This window comes from Glycine max, chromosome 7, assembly GCF_000004515.6.
Source record: "Glycine max cultivar Williams 82 chromosome 7, Glycine_max_v4.0, whole genome shotgun sequence".
Classification (NCBI taxonomy): Eukaryota; Viridiplantae; Streptophyta; class Magnoliopsida; order Fabales; family Fabaceae; genus Glycine; species Glycine max.
In genome coordinates, this window is record NC_038243.2 from 5485152 (window position 1) to 5503641 (window position 18490).

An 18490-nucleotide genomic window follows, 5' to 3' on the forward strand; every position below is an offset into this window, starting at 1 on the left:
TAGATTCAATTGCATTTTTTTGATTAAGCATAAAATTGAATTTCTTTTTTATGAATGCCATTATTTTATAGATTTGTTTGATTCACTATAATAATTAGAGCTGTGCAAGATTTGAATTTATGAAAAAATCAAATCCAGCCAAACCACTTTACAAAACCAATTCAATTAAATAGAACCATTTTTATAAAGTAGTTTATTTTTTTTTCAAAATAGTTCGATCTTTTTTAAATTCAGTTCACCTCGATTATCCATTTAACACTCATACTGTTCGATTTTTCCAAACAACCGAACCATTTTTCTAAAGTGATTTGGTTCAATTTTTTCTCAAAACAATTCAATTTTCATAATTAAGTTTGGTTCAATTCCAAATCCAGTTTTTTTCACACCCTACTGATAATATGATTTGATTTATTTCCTTAGATAAGCATATAATCTTAGTCATACTAGTAAAGAGTAGACATCAGAATAAGATCCTATCTTGGAAATTTTCGAGATACATCAAAACTTCAAGGACAAGAAAAAATAACGAAACTTTTTTTGCATAGCATACGAAAAATATACATTTTACTGGTGCCTGAACTCTATAGATCACAATTCACAAGAGTAACATAAAGCGATTATAAGACCAAGATCCCAACCATTTTCATTGCCAGGGAACCGGCTACTTACAGGATCATTATTTAAAGGCTTGATTCAGAAACTAATTAATTCTGAGCATTTGCATAGGGGAGGGGATGGCTTTAGAGGTATTCATAAGAAAGAACTGGCTTTCAACTTTGGTGTTTTCTGCTTCACAAAGAAAGCTGATAGCATACTTTTGCTACGAGTAGGAACTTGGACCGTCTCTCGCCGATTTTGGTTGTCAAATGACCTGAATGTTGTGAATGGTTTGGAACCTTCCAATGCATCCTGCAGATGGCGATTCATCAGAAATTTTACAAAACCGCAAGGAAGGAACATTGATAAATACTGCATGTTTGGACAACCTGACTGACTGACCTGTTTTTTCAGATCGTATCCTTTAGATAGTTAAAATATATTATATGAGACGCACATATTCATCCGAAGTCAACAAATAAAAGTAGAAAAGCAAAATATAATAGCAAGTACATAGCTAGGATATGATCTGAATCTCAATATTTTTAGGCTAATTTTGATGTTAACCTGGTTGTGAATTTGTGATATTTAAAATGGCTTAACTACATCAATATTCCACATATATGTCTAAGTTAGAGGGCGATTAATGCTGGTATGAAGGAGCGAGAAAGCCTAAATTTCTGAAAGTGTGATACTTTCCCTTGATTGGAATAGAAACAGATACAATGTATTTATAGAGCTAGATCTCACAGCTGTTACATAAGATAGAGATTACAACTGAAAACCTAACAGTAACTGACAACATAACTATCAGTAACAGAATCTGACTTAGCATACTCTGACATCTCTAACATTTTGCAATGCCTGGTACAGAATGCTTGTAAAGTATGCTGCTCTAATTTTATTGGATGCTAATGTTACTTAAAGACCTAGGTCTCAATCTCATGGACATGATTTAATGTACATCAGTTATTGATAGGAACAATTCCTATCAATAAAGGGGGGTTGTATTCTCTATGCACGTGTTCATATTCATGTCCATAAACCATAGAGCTATACCAAAGCTAGACTACAAAATGCAGAGCTTATTACCAACATGAACCGATGAACAAGTCGAGATCATTGAAACATTTCACACAAAGATATTATTATTTGGTAACAAAACAATTTAACACCTTTTTTCCTTTTCACTCAAGTGCTAGACAAAACAACTTCACCTAAAGATTAACAAATAGGTTTAGAACACTTGCAACTATTTGGCAAAGAATAGCTAAATAAATCACAAATTGACAATCAAGCATGGTGTCACCAGGCACTTGCCCTTTTGCTGAATATGAAATTACCTTGCGTGTACCACCTAAAGTATGCATGGGTGTACTAGAAGTAGAAACTCCATTTGGAAAGTGAATTTGTGCTGGTGAGGATTTCATCCAGGTGTTCTCTTCATTATCTACAGGCACATAACAGGATTATAAGGATCTATGACTTGTACATCAAGAAACAACCATTGTTTGGAAAATTGAACTGAATTATTATATAAAAAAAGGGATACAGCTATATCACAAACCTAAGAGATGGAAAACTCCAGAGGCCTTGCCAGAAAACTTTGGGTTCTCAATGCTGCAAAAGTCGATGTGAAATGATAATACTGTCGATGATGAGTATCAGAAACACAAATCACAGAAGTTTTGGTATGGTCACAGACTATTAAATTCCTAAACTTACTTTGGGGAAGGGGAAGCATGTGAAGACCCTTTTAAGGTAGACTTTGTCTCTGATGCTAAATGCCATGAAAGAGTTTTGGCTGCAGGGGTACCTAGATATAGAAATATATATGTTAAGATTAATAATATAATATTCACTTCCCCTCCAAAAAATAAATACAGAACATATGCCAAAAATTCTAGAAGGGACAAAACTTTCACCAGAACACACCTGAAGATTGAAAACGGGTTCTGGTTTGAAATGGATTCTGTCTTGCATCAATCTGTATGTGAGGACTGAAATGTACCTTTTTATTGACAGAATCTAGCTTGCATTGTTAAACAAACATACAGAACCATTAGTAAAAACAAAAGCTATAGATCTTTAGTACCAATAATTACTTCCAGATGAACATAAAAGCAGTGAGGCCTACTTGGCAAAATGTAGTGCTTATGATGTCTGGGAATGAAAGCCAACAATTGCTGCTGCCGTAGGCCTTCTTTATCAGTGTAAATTTGGCATGTAAGAAGTTTCTGCTAGTAAGTAATTGTAAATATGTCATTTCAACTCCAATTGATTTGTCTATTAAAACATAGGGTCTTGCTTAATACACTTTTATAAATGCTTCCAATTACTTAAAAAGAGAAGCATTAAAAAACTTTTGTGTATTCATTGAAATAAATGTTTCCATTCTTCTCATTTAATACTGGAATGCTTTTTGTTTCCTTAACCAATGTTGCAAGGGCACTCATTAACATTTCCCTGGACCAAAATATCTAAAAAAAGTTTGTAATTACCTGATTTATGGTAGCGACCTTCAAATCCATAGTTGAGACATCCAATGTTTGCTGCTCAAGAAGGTCAGTTAACTTGTATGCAACCGTTCCTAGATGGTCAACAGCATTCACAAGGGCTCTTACAGCATAGTCTTTCAGGTTGTCAAGTACCCTAATGCACAAATAATAATAACATAAGGAGAATTCCAGTTGCACGCAGTTTAAACACAATAATATGTGCATAGGAAAGGAAATATTGTTGACAGTGTCACTCATTTGTATCGTATAGAAAATATGGCATGGGCATGCAATATTAAAAGAACCCTCCCTACTGTCACTCCTAGATACAGTTAAATTAACTAGTCACAAAATTATTTTAAGAACCTAAAATCTAGTATCTTTTTCTAGGATGAATATAACATTCATTCTCACCAATTTCACAATTGAAACATGACCATACATTTTAAAAATCCATATAATGAATGTTTCTTCATGCATCCAAATGCACACACGCGCACACATATAGTGGGAATACTGTTAATATGGTCAGGTTTAGGGACCCAATAAAATAATTTTAAAAAAAGTTGTAAATGTTCTTTATGTTCCACTTTCCAGACCATCCAAAGTTTGTAACTGCAAATCATATTGAAATGAAAAGATACAAGTCCAAATCTATTCATTTTTTTTATCCAAGTTTTATTTCAATTTATCCACATATAGCAAAATACAAGTAATGTTTGATGGTATACATATGAGCTAGACACAAGCAATAATTGAAATGCCCAGGCAGAATGCAAAGAAAAAATTAATTCATAATATCTGTATCTCTGGAAAGAATCAACTAGATGAAAAGTCTACTAATTGTTTGTCCTGTTTGAGAGCTTCAGTCATATACAGAGAAAGGCAACTAAAAAGGGGGTAAGAATGCCTTCAAGAACAATTTTAAGAATGAAAAAAAACTTGCTAACAAAAAGAATCCTTACATTTGTTTCTGTTCACTATGGAGATAAGATTTTTCACAGTATTCTGCAGCAGAATAAAGTTGAGGCCTCAGGTTCTTAAGTTCCTGAAATGACCATAATATGAAGATTAAATGACTGCTCGGGCATGTTATAAATCATAACCACAACAACCAAAGAGAAACTATTCAAACATAGCATAAGAAGATCCATGGTTATGTTAATCTCTCAAAAAAGTAATAAATATTATCTTGACCCTCATTTAATTAACTGCATAAAGAAGTATCGTTTGGATCTACAACTAGCCACATCTAGACTTGGCCTCATTGACTTCAGTTGCAGCCATCTCATTTATTCAACACTTTAAGTTAAATACGTAAGAATATCATAGCTTTTCCTGTAAATCTTTACCGGGAAGAAACTAAATCCCCAAAACTTATAATTTTCTGTTTATTATAAATTTATATATAACATTTATTTTAAAAATATATTTTTTATATTTAATTACGTTTGATTCCTCTATTATGATTAATATGCAACTTTCCTTACGTTTTTAATTGCTACAATAAAATCCTTCCCTCTCACTGAAACTCTCAAATTCTCATTTTCTTTCTTCACCATGAACTAAACTGATTAAATTATTTAAAACTCTCAGCCACTCAATTCACCAATCAAAACATCCTATTTTATCCAAAATTAGAAAATTCTATATGTTTATCTTCTTTGAAAACTTAGCTTCACATACTACAATGATAATATCATTAAATTTTCATCAAATTTCTACCTCTGAAACATTTCAAATTATTTCTTATCCCAGAATGTCAAACCCTCAAGTATTTGAATAAAAAATAAGGATGCGACCAAGCGAGGATTTTGCAAAAAGGAAAACTGACCGGAAAACTTAAAATTGCAAATTGTAATAATTAAAAAAATGGAGGAGACTAAATTTGAAGAAGGTATTATACAATCATTTTTTTTAATCTAATTACTTTTTTGATATTGCTTTATCTATTTGGCCATCGTAACTAAAACCATCTACCTCCGCCAATGCCATTGCCCCCAACAACTTTCATTTTACCTAAGACGCTAGAACAAATTTCAAGCCAACACAATAGCCAATCAGCAACATCATCTTAAAAAAAATTACAATCCCATCCCCCAGTTTTAATACAACTGCATCCTCTAATCATTCTGAACCATCACCGACTGGATACACGCCAATTCCCAACAAGTTATGACAATTAGTAATATACACTCACGGTGACCAATTTTTTTCTGCATTGGCTGAACACAAACCTAATCGAGAACGCAACCAGACGCGAGAAACAAAGTCAACCAAACAAATATAGATCTGGAATTAAAATAATCACGGCAAAGAAAAAGAGAGCAGAAAACAGAGAGAACCTGCAAGGCGTTGACGAAGCTCTTGCTGCGCTCCATGGAGGCTTCGTCGTAGGTCATGGCGGAGTTGAGAGGCGTCGCGGTGGGGTGCTCGAACTCCATTGCTGTAATAACTAACGCACTCAGCGAACAAACACACGCAACGAATGAAAATTGGTGAAAAAGAGAGCAATCTAGGAATGCAGCGGAACCGCCATTGATGAACGAACGGTGTTATGATTTATTTTATTTTTTGTTGTTGAGCTGAACGGTGTTGTTATGATTAGTGCATTATGAATGAATGAGAAATGGTAACTCAAGAGAGAGAAAGGAGAACTCAGAGAGAGAGAGAGAGGAGAGAGAAATTGGGAAAAGGAGTTGTGGGTTACAAGTGGGAGCTTTTTGGAGTTAAGTGGAAGTGAATATTTAATGCAGTGCCACGTGGCAGGGTTGTTAGTTGACGCCAACTTCCACTTCATCCATTCACCCTCTCTATAGGAAAAGACAACGCTACCCTCGCCTCTTCTGTTGACCTTGAAGACCGACTACACTCATGTCATTGACTCCGTCTCTTTCTTCTTTTTCTTCTTAATTTTCCGTTCATTAATTATTAAGAAAAAAACACTTTGATTAATTTAAAAGATGAGTAAAATTCGATTAATAATTAGTTTTTTTATTATTAAATTCTGGATTATCAGAAAAAATTAAGTAATTATTGATTGTATAGTAATGAATTAATGATATTTTAATTTTAAGTTTAAGTTTATACTTATCTTTTTATTTTTTATTTTTTTTATAGATTTTTATACTTATCCTTTTTTCTATTTCTTCTAACAGACGACAGTCATGTCATGGTGGTCTTCCAAATAATTGACTGTATAATAGAGTAAAGATTTTCAGTTTTTTAATTTTCAATGTTTATTTTATAGTTATGTTTTTTATATATGTGGATTTTCATACTTATATTATTTTCGGTTTCTTCTAATTTTTTAATTACTTTCTTCTTTCTACTTATTTCACGCTGCTTGATAGAAGTGTCAAACAAGCATCGTCCATTAAATATGACGTACAGTGTACATCGGTAGGTTATCTCTGTCCCTGCCTACATAATTGTTGCAACTTTCGTAGTTGCATTCACCACCTAATAATACCCAACGAATTTTGAGTAGAAGAATCTTAATAACACATTGTTACAATTTATTTAAATTTTACAAATATAACTATTAAATAAAAAGTGTGATTTACAAAGTGTTTTAATGCTTATTAAATTTTAATTAATAATGAAAAATATATTCAAAAGATTCTGTTAAAAAATATATTATTCACATTGCTCTTTTCATAATAAGGCGAATTTAGATATTTTTCATGAAAAATATATTCAAAGGATTCTGTTAAAAAATATATTATTAACAATTATAAATGTTTTTAGTATTGTTCTTAAATTAAAATTAAATTTTTTATCGCAATAATTCATGCAATAAAGATTTTTATTAAAAGCATAAATTAACTAAAGAAATATAAGATTGGTTGAATAAATAATTGACAATAGAGGTTTAAGGATTAAAAGAGAAGAAAGAAAAAAAAATATTGTTTGTATTTTTTTATTAACATTTTAATAAAAAGTAATAACCAATATTTATGGATGAAAATTAAACTAATTAACTAATAAAAATTTGATAGTAAATAGATAACAACATAAAAAAGAAAACCCTATAGGAATCAAACTAACAACAGCAAGATGTGCTATATGATGATATCATGTTACATCAAATATTCTGAATATGATGCGATTTTCCTATTTTGCAATAATGCGCGTAGAAAATTTAGAGAATAAACCCAAATTAATTAAGGTAGTTGATTGTTGTGATTTTTGAATGAGTGAAAGAAATACATGTACAGCGATGGGAAAATTGCCTACAACTACCTTATACGCTAACATGGTTACTGAGTCTGAATTAATATATATTGTATTTATTTGTTTATTATTATTTTTATAAAAGAAAACCTTTTTCTTTACATAAGACAGAGATTTACTACCAACCAAAGTCTGGATCTAGATTTAGGTTGTCTTTCTTTTTCATTTGGTACGGACACATTGCACTAACTTACCTAACTCATCCTCACCACGCAATGAAATGGAAAACCCAATATCGAGTACTGAAATAAAACCACGTTTCAACACTTGAAGGTCTGCATGTAAGAAGGTTTGTTGAAATTGCAAGCCAACTGAAGAATGGTGAATATCCTGATAATACGTATATATATTTTTATAATACTTTTTGGTAATTTTTTTCCCTCTCTGTTTCTCAGTCACAATTACTAATCTTATTTTATTTTCTCATCTTTCCCCCCTCTCTCTCTCTCTCGTTCTCTCCCTTAACTACAAAAAAGTATACAGAATGTTGTGAGAATAAAATTTTCCGATCAAATATGGATACAATTAGACTATAGTATTTCATGTCTTTGAATTGGCCTATATATCAGAAATGTAATTAATTTTGTTCAAGAAGGAAATGTAACTAACTAGGCTTGCAAACATTGTTTTAGCTGTCAAATTATACAAAAGTTTAACATGTCATTAAATTATGCTGTCAAAGTTTTTTTTTTGTCATGGCATTTTAATTTTATCTTGTCATGACTATAATCTTTCATAAAAACTACTACTGTATATGAGTAGTTTTTGAGAAATTTGTTTATCATTTTTTTATAAAAATTCTTTCAAATGACTTCTTGTATTAATTATTTTCTTACAAATATATCCTTAAGAAGAGTATATAATATTTTAATTTAGTCAATAAATAATGAGTATTGTAAATTAATAAGATAATATATTTTCTCTCTTATAAGGATTGAAAATGATATGCTACATAATTATTGATCTTTATTTATATATTAATTATTAACTGAAAAGTAAATAGGTTGAGAAAAAGGACAATGGATCCTATCATGTGGGATTTTCACTTGAGTTCTCTCATGTAAAATTTTTTACCATCAAAACCTCATGTCCTTCCAGTTTTGTTATTTATATTTTGTCTATAAAGGTTAAATTTTCATATGATAAAAATGTCATGAGAGAATCCAAACTCTAAAATGAATAAGATGACGACTCTGAATAATATTAAAAAAACTAATATAATTTGTTAACAAATACAATTTTATTGACTAAATAATTAAGTTTTTTAATTCTTACACATTGGTTAAAAAGATCTTACATATACATATAGGGACGAGGGTAATAGTTTAGTGAGATTTTAATTAGATATTTGTTGGAAAAATATGGTGGTGCTATAATTTTTCAAGAATGATTAATTACTATTTTTTAAAAAAAAAAACCAATGTATTTATTGGGAAAATATGGTGGTGTTATACAGATTTATGATTGATTAAAAAACTTAAGTGAAAAACTTTCAAAAATTAGCTGTAAGTTTCTTTTTGCAGTATTAAACTCTAAGTTATGAAAGATGAAAAAATTGAAAATTACAATAACAATGAAACTTTAGAAAATTATGAAAAAAATCTTATAAAAGTTAAAGATTAAAACTAATAGATAAGGAATAGGCCATCAATTAAAGTCAAGCCCCCCAACGATCATAAATATTTTCTCACTAATTATTGTCATATTTCATTATCATCTCTCCCCCTTTCTTTTTCCATGTTTTGTTTTTCTATTCATCTTTATCCATTTTATATACTTTCCCCTTCCAAAAGTTCTTTTTATCATGAAAAGGAAAAAAAAAAACAGAAAATCCAACCAATCATATTTTTCCGCGCTTAATAATTCAATTAACTCCAATTATCCACATTATAATCTCGTTCCCACCCATTTTCCCGGGAAATGATTTTTTCTCGTTAGATTTTCCTTTTCCCGAATTCACAGTTCCGTGCGACGAAAACAAAAAAATCCAAAACATTTTCCATGGCCCTTCTAATCCACTCCCTGGAAATGTCCGTTACTCCCCAAATTGCCCCAAACCCTAACCTTAAGCTGCGCAAATTCAACAGCTTCAAACCCCACACAAAGGGCAAAGCGATTGGGTCAACGCGTGGTGTGAGAATTTTCTGCAAGGTGAAGGATTGTGCGGTTTTGGATGAGAACGTGAATTCGTATGGTCAATTTTCGGTTCCGGTGAAGCAAGGGTCGAAGCAGAGCAAAGAGGAGGAGGAAGAGAAGCAGAATTACTATGTGAATGTGGGATATGCTATCCGAACTCTGAGGGAGGAATTCCCTGATCTCTTCTACAGGGAACTTAGCTTTGACATCTACAGGTTCGGATTTTGCTTCCTTTTTTTTTCATGATGGTTGTTGAGAAGGGGAGTGTGTAAAATTAGTGATGCTTTGGTAATGCTTTTTGCGGATGGTTCATGATTTTTCCCTGTGATTATTGCTCAATTATTGGAACCACATATTGTTGTATTTTACTTTAAAATTTAATTAGAATGTACTAAGTGAATATTATCGTATATACTATGCTTGTTGATTTCTGTAATAATTATTTTAAATTTCAATTCGAAGTGACTGACTGTGTAAAGATTTTTATCCTATCATCTAATCACGTATTGTAATTTTGTTGGACTTTTATAATAACTTCATTAAAAGTCAGCATGAGGATGATTAGTGATTGATTGACAGTGTAAAAATCTTTAGTGTGATAGTGCATGAAATTTAATTAGTTAATATCTAGGATGATTTTTAGTGTAGAAGTCATATCTATGATGATTTTCGATTGGCCTATATTGTAAAAATATTTACAAAATTAAACACCTTGCTTTACATGGCTTGACTGTTATCAAGAGAGAGCTTCTTTTTACGAAGTTGTATGAATCTTCTAAGTGGTCGTGTAACCTTTACCATTCATGCAAGATCCAATGATCTAGACTTACTGCTCTAATTCATCAAAGAGGAGTGCTAGCAACACACTCTTTCTTATTGTTGATTAAAATTTATCAAAAGTTAGAAATTTGTAAGTGAGATTCATAAAATAAGGAGAGAGATTTGCACAATTTTGTGATTTTTTAACAAATTCCAGCCAACATTAGAAAGTGTGTTTTAGAGAGTGTATTGCTAGCATTTGTCTTATCACAATAAAATAGTGCTGTTGCACGTTATGCCCTTAGACTTCTCTATCTTAATCTTTAAGGTTAGATATCATAGAGGCCCGGGGGACTGATCGTGTGTAATTCACATGATAATGAGTAAACCACAAGGATGTACTGAAGTGGGTGTAAAAGCAAGAAGATTTTGTGAATGAAGCCTGTTCTGATATTGGTAGTTTTGAACTTTTGATAACTACAATTTCGCTATCAATAAAAGTGTATGCCCTTTAATTATAGAGCAGTACTTCCCTTTCTTGGTTATCAAAATGGATGGTGATAAATTGTCTTATTTTAGGTACATTTAGCTTGGTGCCTGGTTGAGTATGTTATAATTGGTTAATGCTAAATTACTAATTACATCATGACTTGTGTCACTTTATTTTATGCCACTGGTGGTTGCACTTGTTTAAACAACTCAGCTCGAGTCCTTAGCATTATTAATGTAATCAAGAAGATTATTTGACCAGTCAAAAAATAAGAACACCGAATCTTTAATCTTTTTTTTCTAACTTATATTCTACAAGGGTTGACAACTTTATACGATTCATCAGTAGAATTAAGTAGGGGGTTATTCTCATCCATGAATAATGCCTATTATATGTGTTTAATTTTTTTGCACAGACATTTTAATACCAACAGAATCAGTAAGTTGTTGTAATTTGCATGGTCTCCTTACCTTGCCTAATACTATAGTTTAATGAGGGTCACACATATTTTAGCACTCTGTATCTGGAAGGTTGAAGTAGGGACAAAAGGTACTTCTTGAGAGTTTTTGTCTTTGGACACATTTTTTCTAACAATCCTTAAACATGTAAAACCCTAAACCTCTTTCCACCCCCTCCAATATATATGAAATCAAATTTGCTCTTTTAGTAATGTGAATATCAGAGGGTCCTATATGAAACAATTAAGTTAATGCAAGTGTCTTCTTTGGTCTGTTATGCTAAATTTGTTGACTGATATTGTCCCCTTTTTTCAGGGATGATATTGTGTTCAAGGATCCTATGAACACGTTCATTGGTATTGAGAATTACAAATCTATCTTCTGGGCACTACGATTTCATGGCAGGATGTTTTTCAAAGCTTTGTGGGTGGAAATAAGCAGTGTATGGCAGCCTGTTGAGAACATCATTATGGTTCGCTGGACTGTTCATGGGATCCCACGAGTTTTATGGGAAAGTCGTGGTAGGTTTGATGGAACCTCTGAGTATAAACTTGACAAGCAAGGCAAGATTTTTGAGCATCGGGTTGACAACATTGCTATGAATTCACCTCCTCGGTTCAAAGTGTTGGGTGTGGAAGAATTAATTCGATCTATTGGCTGCCCCTCGACTGCAAGACCAACCTATTTTGAAATATCTTCACCTCCTTAAGAGAACGTAGTGTTGTTCAGGTTCTTCAAAAAAGTTTTGGTGTAAATTGTGCATATTATGGTAAACAAAACATGGAGCTAGATATATTTTATCTTGCTTGTCACATAAAGCTGTGAGAAAATGGTATTTTGCCGTGGACTTGGTTATATGGTGCTTGACTCTATTGGCTCCAGTTATAGATAGGGTCAGTGTTCGCTATTGTAACCAGTGGAGTTTTAAAAGCCCTGTATATAATGCAATTGCTACTTATAGCTTACGTCTTACTTCATTTATAGATTCATACAAGCAATTTATGTACTGGTGCCATATTAATATACATTTTAATCCATGTTTCTCACATCTCTCCCTGTTTAACATTCAACTAAACATCAGAAGTTAGATTTCAGCTGTTGCTCCTAAGTCCCAACTGTAAATAGCAACGCCGTGAATGACTGTAAATAGTGTTGATTTTCAGTGATCAGTAATGTTAAACTAATGTCACTTTTATTCTTTAAATCCTTTGTATCATTAGAGCAACGCCTAAATAGCAAGACCCTATCTTTAGCGTTACATACATAGCAATGCCTTATCATTTGCAACATAACATTTCGTTACTTCTACTGATTCTTAGACAAAAGTCCATGGAATTGCAAATTAGTACGACTAGTTAGCAAAAAGGTAAATCCAGTATTTAATTTAGTTAATAGTCAATTTGGGCCCTGATATATTTTTTTTTACAATTATCACTCAATTTAGTCTCTACTTTTTATGCCTATTACTCAATTTGGTCTTTAATAATAAGGATCAAATTCTCTACTTTAAATAATAGTACTATTATGGAATAAATTAACCAGCAGTGTCAATTTTAAACATCAAACAGATTAACAATTATTATTGTTAAAAGATTTGTGTGATTCAAAGGACTCGATAGAGATGTGAGAAACATGGATTTAACAGCCAAAATTGCCCAACATGTGGTTGGGTATCCTCGCGGTTACTGATTTTGTTTGGGTTTTGCGCCATGTAAAAAGGTCAGTACTGTACAGTAGCTGAAGTAAGGGTAGTTTTGGAGATTTGAAAGATAAGGAAGTGCCTGGGGGAATATGTATGGTACATAGGAAGTAACAGCCAAAGCCTATGAACTATCTATATATTAAGAAAATTTGTGTTTGTTTGATTCTCATCATATATTTAAAATGTTTTTGGACTAATGATTCACTCCGAGTGAGATAAATTTTTGACCTAATAGATGATGAGACACCGTGATATCTGATCCAGGAAAAAAATAAAAAAGCCTAAAAACGAACGAACGAAAGGATCCTCCCTCTTCTCTTCTCACACACACATGCTCTCTGGAAGAAGCAACTTCAAGTCTTCAACGATGGCTACGAATTCGATTACCTCATCCTCCTTCCGATTAGTAACAACGAGAATCCCTCTCTCCCTCTTCCGAAAAACCCCACCTCTCCTTTCATTCCCCACAAAACCCTTTTTCTCAAAACCCATCACCTTCCAGAGACTTCAACCAACACCACCACCACAATCATCATCATCATCATCATCATCATCATCATCAACATCAGCATCCCTTCAACCCATCGAAGACCTACCTCCGAAGCTCCAAGAAATCGTGCACCTCTTCCAATCCGTCCCCGAACCCAAAGCCAAATACGAACAGCTCCTCTTCTACGGCAAGAACCTCAAACCCCTCGAACCCCAATTCAAAACCAACGACAACAAGGTCCAAGGCTGCGTCTCCCAGGTCTGGGTCCGAGCCTACCTCGACCCGAACCGCAACGTCGTCTACGAAGCCGACTCCGACTCCGGCCTCACCAAGGGCCTCGCCGCGCTCCTCGTACAGGGTCTCTCGGGTCGACCCGTTAATGAAATCATTCGGGTCACACCCGATTTCGCCACGCTGTTAGGGTTGCAGCAGAGCTTGACCCCTTCGAGAAACAACGGGTTCTTGAACATGCTGAAATTGATGCAGAGGAAGGCCCTTTTGTTGTACGTGGAAGCTGAAAAGGGTGGTGGTGAGTTCAATTCAGAAACTGATGTCATTGTTGAGAATTCTGCAAGTGGTGGAGAAAGTTCTGATCTTGGTGGTGATTCTGAGATAGCATCGGTGCCAGAATTTCAGGGTGATGAGAATGTGGAATTGGGGGGGAGGGGGAAGAGGGGCATTGTTGAGAATTCAAGTGGTGGAGAAAGTTCAGAAATTGTTGATGAGAATATAGAATTGTGGGGGAGGGGGAAGAGGATAAGGGAGAAATTGGAGAAGGAGCTTGAGCCTGTTGAGTTGGAAGTGGAAGATGTGTCTTATCAGCATGCAGGGCATGCTGGGGTAAGAGGGAGTGATGGGGAGACTCACTTTAATGTTAGAGTTGTGTCTAAAGAGTTTGAAGGGAAGAGTTTGGTTAAGAGGCATAGGCTTATCTATGGCCTGCTTCAAGAGGAGTTGGATGCTGGACTGCACGCGTTGTCGATCGTGGCCAAGACGCCGGCCGAAGTTGAAGGGTGAGCGTGAGACTCCGAGAGTTAGCTAGAATGGTGGAAGAGAGGTCAAGGTTTTTTTTCTCTCCTTTGTCACTTTTTGTGTTTGAGGATGGATGTATGGATTTTCATTGTTGAACCAGAATGGTGATTGTTTGTTAGAAGGGCAATTTCTATTTGTTAGAAAATGCACCGATGAATTTAGATTTTGTAGAAGCTATGGCTTTCATTCCCATACTGTAACAATTTTGCCATTTGAAAGAAGAAAGATGATTGTGTGGCTTCTAGACTTAATTTGGGTGAATTTGCCTTATTGTTATGGTCATTTGATTTTTTGAGTGATGGTGATTGTATCATTTTGAGTAGCAGTCATCATGTTGTTAGAAAAGAAGATGCTAGTTTATCAGAGCATATGATTTCCCAGTTCCCACTAGTCTATCATAGATTACTATTTTCAGGCATTTAGCCCGTGTTCCATGCATGAATGGGTTGTATGTAGAATTTTAGCCTCAGATAATTCCTTTTTTTTAAAAAAACATTTTGGAAAATGGAAATGCATTTGAAATTTTAGAACGAATTGTTAAGCTCTAGCCGATTGATATTGCTGTTATCTATTGCTAAGTGAGTAAAATAAAATCAGATTGTTTTGCTATTTTTGACTAACATATAGGGTGTATGATAGGGTGTGGCCCCCTATTACAAAGGTGTATGAAAGAAGAAATAAAGGAATAGAGCTGCTTGAGTTAATTACATAAGTCGGCAGAGTTAGATAGAATTAGTTAGGATTGAGAGATGTTTGTACAATAAGGGGAGGAAGGCTTAGGAAGGGGTATTCAGGAAAATTGGAAATTCATTGTGGGGATTCTGGGACCTCGAACAACCAGAGCTATTCTTTCTGTTATTCAATTCATTCTTGGGGAATAACACAGTTTAGTTCTTCTTTTCTTTTCCCGGTATTCTATAACTGTTATATCCTGATCCAGTTTCTCTCAGTGTATCACGAACAATATAGAGAAAATTGTGGTGGATATTTGTCATCTATTACATAAATGCTGGAATAATTTCTGGTATTTTTGTAGTTTGTGGAAGTTGACCAAGAGGGGGGAAATATTTCCCCGGGAAAGTAAGGATTTCACTGTAATTCTAACAAAGAGGAACAATGACCCTTTGGAGATTAAGGATTCAAATATAATTCTGAAGTTGTTTTAAACAGATTATGACATGAGTAAATTACATTAACACCCTGAAAGTTTTCCATTATCATATTGTAGACTTTGTAGTGAATTTAATAGAAGAGTTTCAGATAGTAACTTCTCTCTGCCTTGCTCCTTCCAAAGAGAATATTTGGCTTTCATTATTAGACACATCGTGAAAATTTGCAAGACAATTTGACATTGTTATTGCCTTTTATGATGTTTAAATTAGCCAGATATGATAGCGGAAAGGTTTTAAACTTTTATGTTACATAGAGCCTAGTAAAGATGTGGCTCCACTCCTGCCCATCCACAAGTACCACCCACCCACAATTTTTTTATCATATAATTTGTTGTTATCTTTTCCATAATCAACAACAACAAAAAAAAGCATTTTCTCATAAGGTGGGATTGATATGTCATAATCTAGGTAAGCATACATTTGAGGTGGCTTTTGGGATCTCTATGAAAGAGTTCACTGATGGCTGTTGGCTAAAATTCTGTAGTGTTCAGACTTGGGCACACTTCACTCTCGCTGATGAAACCTTTTGCAGTTCATGTATTATCCACTGTGCTCATTTACTGGGGCAAGATTAATGTCCTTCCCGAGTCTGCAGTCTGCAGAGTCCAATGACTGCCAAGTTATTTGTTTTTCAACATTATTTTCTTTTCCTAATCTCCTTGATTTTTGTAAAAAAAAATTACAGAAGAATTTAAGCTAAAGGGCATAAAGCTCATTGGACTTGTTGAATTGTGAACTCGTGTAAATCATCAAAATCGGATTTATAGGTATGATTTGTTTGTTAGATTTCTAATTCCAGTTGACAGCAGTGCAGTTTCACACTTGACCATCCGGTTATGATCAAATGACTGTAATTATTATTTCTTTAATATTTTCTTTTTTTCTCCTTATATTTTCCCTGGTTTGATGATGTGCTTGGACTATTATAGTTTAAACCACCGTCTGACACCAAAAGAAAATACTTGTTTCTAAGAAGTCTATATAGTGCATAGTTAACTGAACATTGATAGTTGAAATTGATTTTGAAGAAAATGTGACTGATTTGTGTTTGAATATTTTTAGTATAAAATCAAGTTAAAAATAACACTCATCCAACATTCAGTAAAAAAAAAATTCTCGTTCAGCCTGAAACCAAACACAGATAATGTTAAAATGATTTCCACTCATTGGTAAGAAAATAAAGGTGAGATGAATAATAGAGTAAAAGATATGATTTTTTAGGAAATAAAAAAATATAGCCGAGGGTTCCAGATGCACCAAAATGAAGGAAAAATTTGGGCATCTTACGATTCGGCAAATAACTCTGCGAAGGGTATCGAATTTGATCGTTAGAGAGGCCTCAACAATTAGAGTAACTCGCCTCCCTGCTGGGACCTTCGCATTCCTACTTTCATAATAATAAATAATAATGTGAGAAAATCACTATCAAAAGTAGATCCAAGCCAAATGCAGGAACACTTTCGGAATTGGAGATCAAATCTCAATTCAATCTCCGAAGGCAAACTTGAAGAAATACGCACTGACTTAAAGTGCTTCCTCCATAGGAACCTTCGATTCCATTTCCGAAACAAATACACAAATTTTAAAGGAGAAAAAAAAAGAAGAAGAAAAAGAAGGCGTTGTGATGATGCTCAGTGAATACGAACCATAGGAGAGAAAGGAATCATGTTGCGGAGTGATCCGCAATCGATGGTTGGGTTAACCATCATTCCTTTGTTTCTCTTCATTGCATCGTGTTTCTTTGTAAAACGAGACGAATTAAAGAGATTATTATCATTGAATGAGCGGCGGCGGCGGCAACCCTAAAATTCGATACAAGCAAGTACACAGTCGCAGCTCCTTTTATAATGAGCGTTTTGGTTCAAATGCTAGTGCAGAAACCCAAAACATTCCCAAATTTATTTAATTTTTGAGTGCTGCTAGGTGCAATCAACATTATTGCTGGTGTATTCAGTACTAGTCACGAAAAGACAAAAATTCTTCTTATAGATCAACACTTTAATTGTTAAGACTTACATACTTAATTCGTAAGTCTTTTACAGATCAACTTTATCTGTAAGGGATAATTTTACCATTTTTAAAGAATGATGGATGCTCCAGCAATAATACTAGATACACTTACTAACACTCTTAATTTTTATTCCAAACACATGATATTGGGCCGTCTTTTATTGGTCCAGAAAAGTTTTTTTTTTGTGAGTGAGACACCCAAATTTCAAAGAATAGGGTTCTAGGGGCGAGAATTTAGGTAATCAATTAATTATTATAATACCAAAAAAAATTAAATTCTTCCAAAAATAAAAATTATTATTATTCTTAATGAAAATATATTCATTGAAATTAATGAAAATAACTAGCTTAGGTAATTATAATTAAAAAAAGTAAATTAAAAAAGGTAATTTTTAACTGAAAAAGGTAATTATAATTAATGATATCATAGATTTAAAATTTATTTTAAAAATATGCATAGGATTAAATGTTTTAAATGATGATTATATCTAAGGAGTGCTTAAATAAACTCCTTCATAAATATTTTCAAGAGAAAAATATAAGAAGAAAAAATAAAATTAACTTCTACACATTAAATTAATTTTATACATATGTTACTGTTTTGGTATCTTATACATATGCTAAGAAACATATTTTGGAGAAGTTAAAATAAAAGAGTTTTTACAAATTAGCTTATAAGAATATCTTTTTTTTTTTAAGTGCGTATGAATTTTTTTTTTATCTAAACATGCCTTTACTGACATTACTTATATATTTTTTTATCTTATCCTTTGAATGTGATTGTTAATAAGTTGATGATGAGAATTGGGTCTATTTGAAAAAGTTAGTTTCATTTTTTATTTATCATAAATTAGTCTATGAATTAACGTTTGAATATTCTTTGAGATCATATTTAGTACTCATCATGTCT

General features: G+C 33.2%; 3 protein-coding genes and 1 non-coding gene across 4 annotated transcripts; 2 read left to right on the forward strand and 2 right to left on the reverse strand.

Moving 5' to 3' along the window:
• Positions 1–523: 523 nt before the first annotated feature.
• On the reverse strand, positions 524–5819 carry LOC100778182 (protein ABIL1). The gene is made up of 9 exons (XM_003528772.5): positions 5441–5819; positions 4061–4143; positions 3099–3249; positions 2735–2834; positions 2533–2625; positions 2323–2413; positions 2165–2217; positions 1941–2047; positions 524–909 (listed from the first exon to the last, which is right to left on the reverse strand). The coding sequence occupies exons 1-9, from the start codon at positions 5537–5539 to the stop codon at positions 751–753; spliced, it is 936 nt and encodes a 311-aa protein (XP_003528820.1). The 5' UTR covers positions 5540–5819; the 3' UTR covers positions 524–750.
• Positions 5820–9148: 3329 nt separating this feature from the next.
• LOC100778727 (uncharacterized) lies at positions 9149–12139 on the forward strand. Its single transcript, XM_003528773.5, has 2 exons — positions 9149–9682; positions 11490–12139. Exons 1-2 carry the CDS (start codon positions 9333–9335, stop codon positions 11881–11883), a joined length of 744 nt encoding a protein of 247 aa, XP_003528821.1. The 5' UTR covers positions 9149–9332; the 3' UTR covers positions 11884–12139.
• A 907-nt stretch (positions 12140–13046) lies between these two features.
• Positions 13047–14649, forward strand: LOC100779254 (sufE-like protein 1, chloroplastic/mitochondrial). The gene has a single exon (XM_003528774.5). It carries the CDS (start codon positions 13208–13210, stop codon positions 14381–14383), a length of 1176 nt encoding a protein of 391 aa, XP_003528822.2. The 5' UTR covers positions 13047–13207; the 3' UTR covers positions 14384–14649.
• Positions 14650–16798: 2149 nt separating this feature from the next.
• On the reverse strand, positions 16799–16952 carry LOC113002221 (small nucleolar RNA snoR145). The gene has a single exon (XR_003267765.1). It is a non-coding gene; the product is annotated as a small nucleolar RNA snoR145 (small nucleolar RNA).
• Between the last annotated feature and the right edge of the window lie 1538 nt (positions 16953–18490).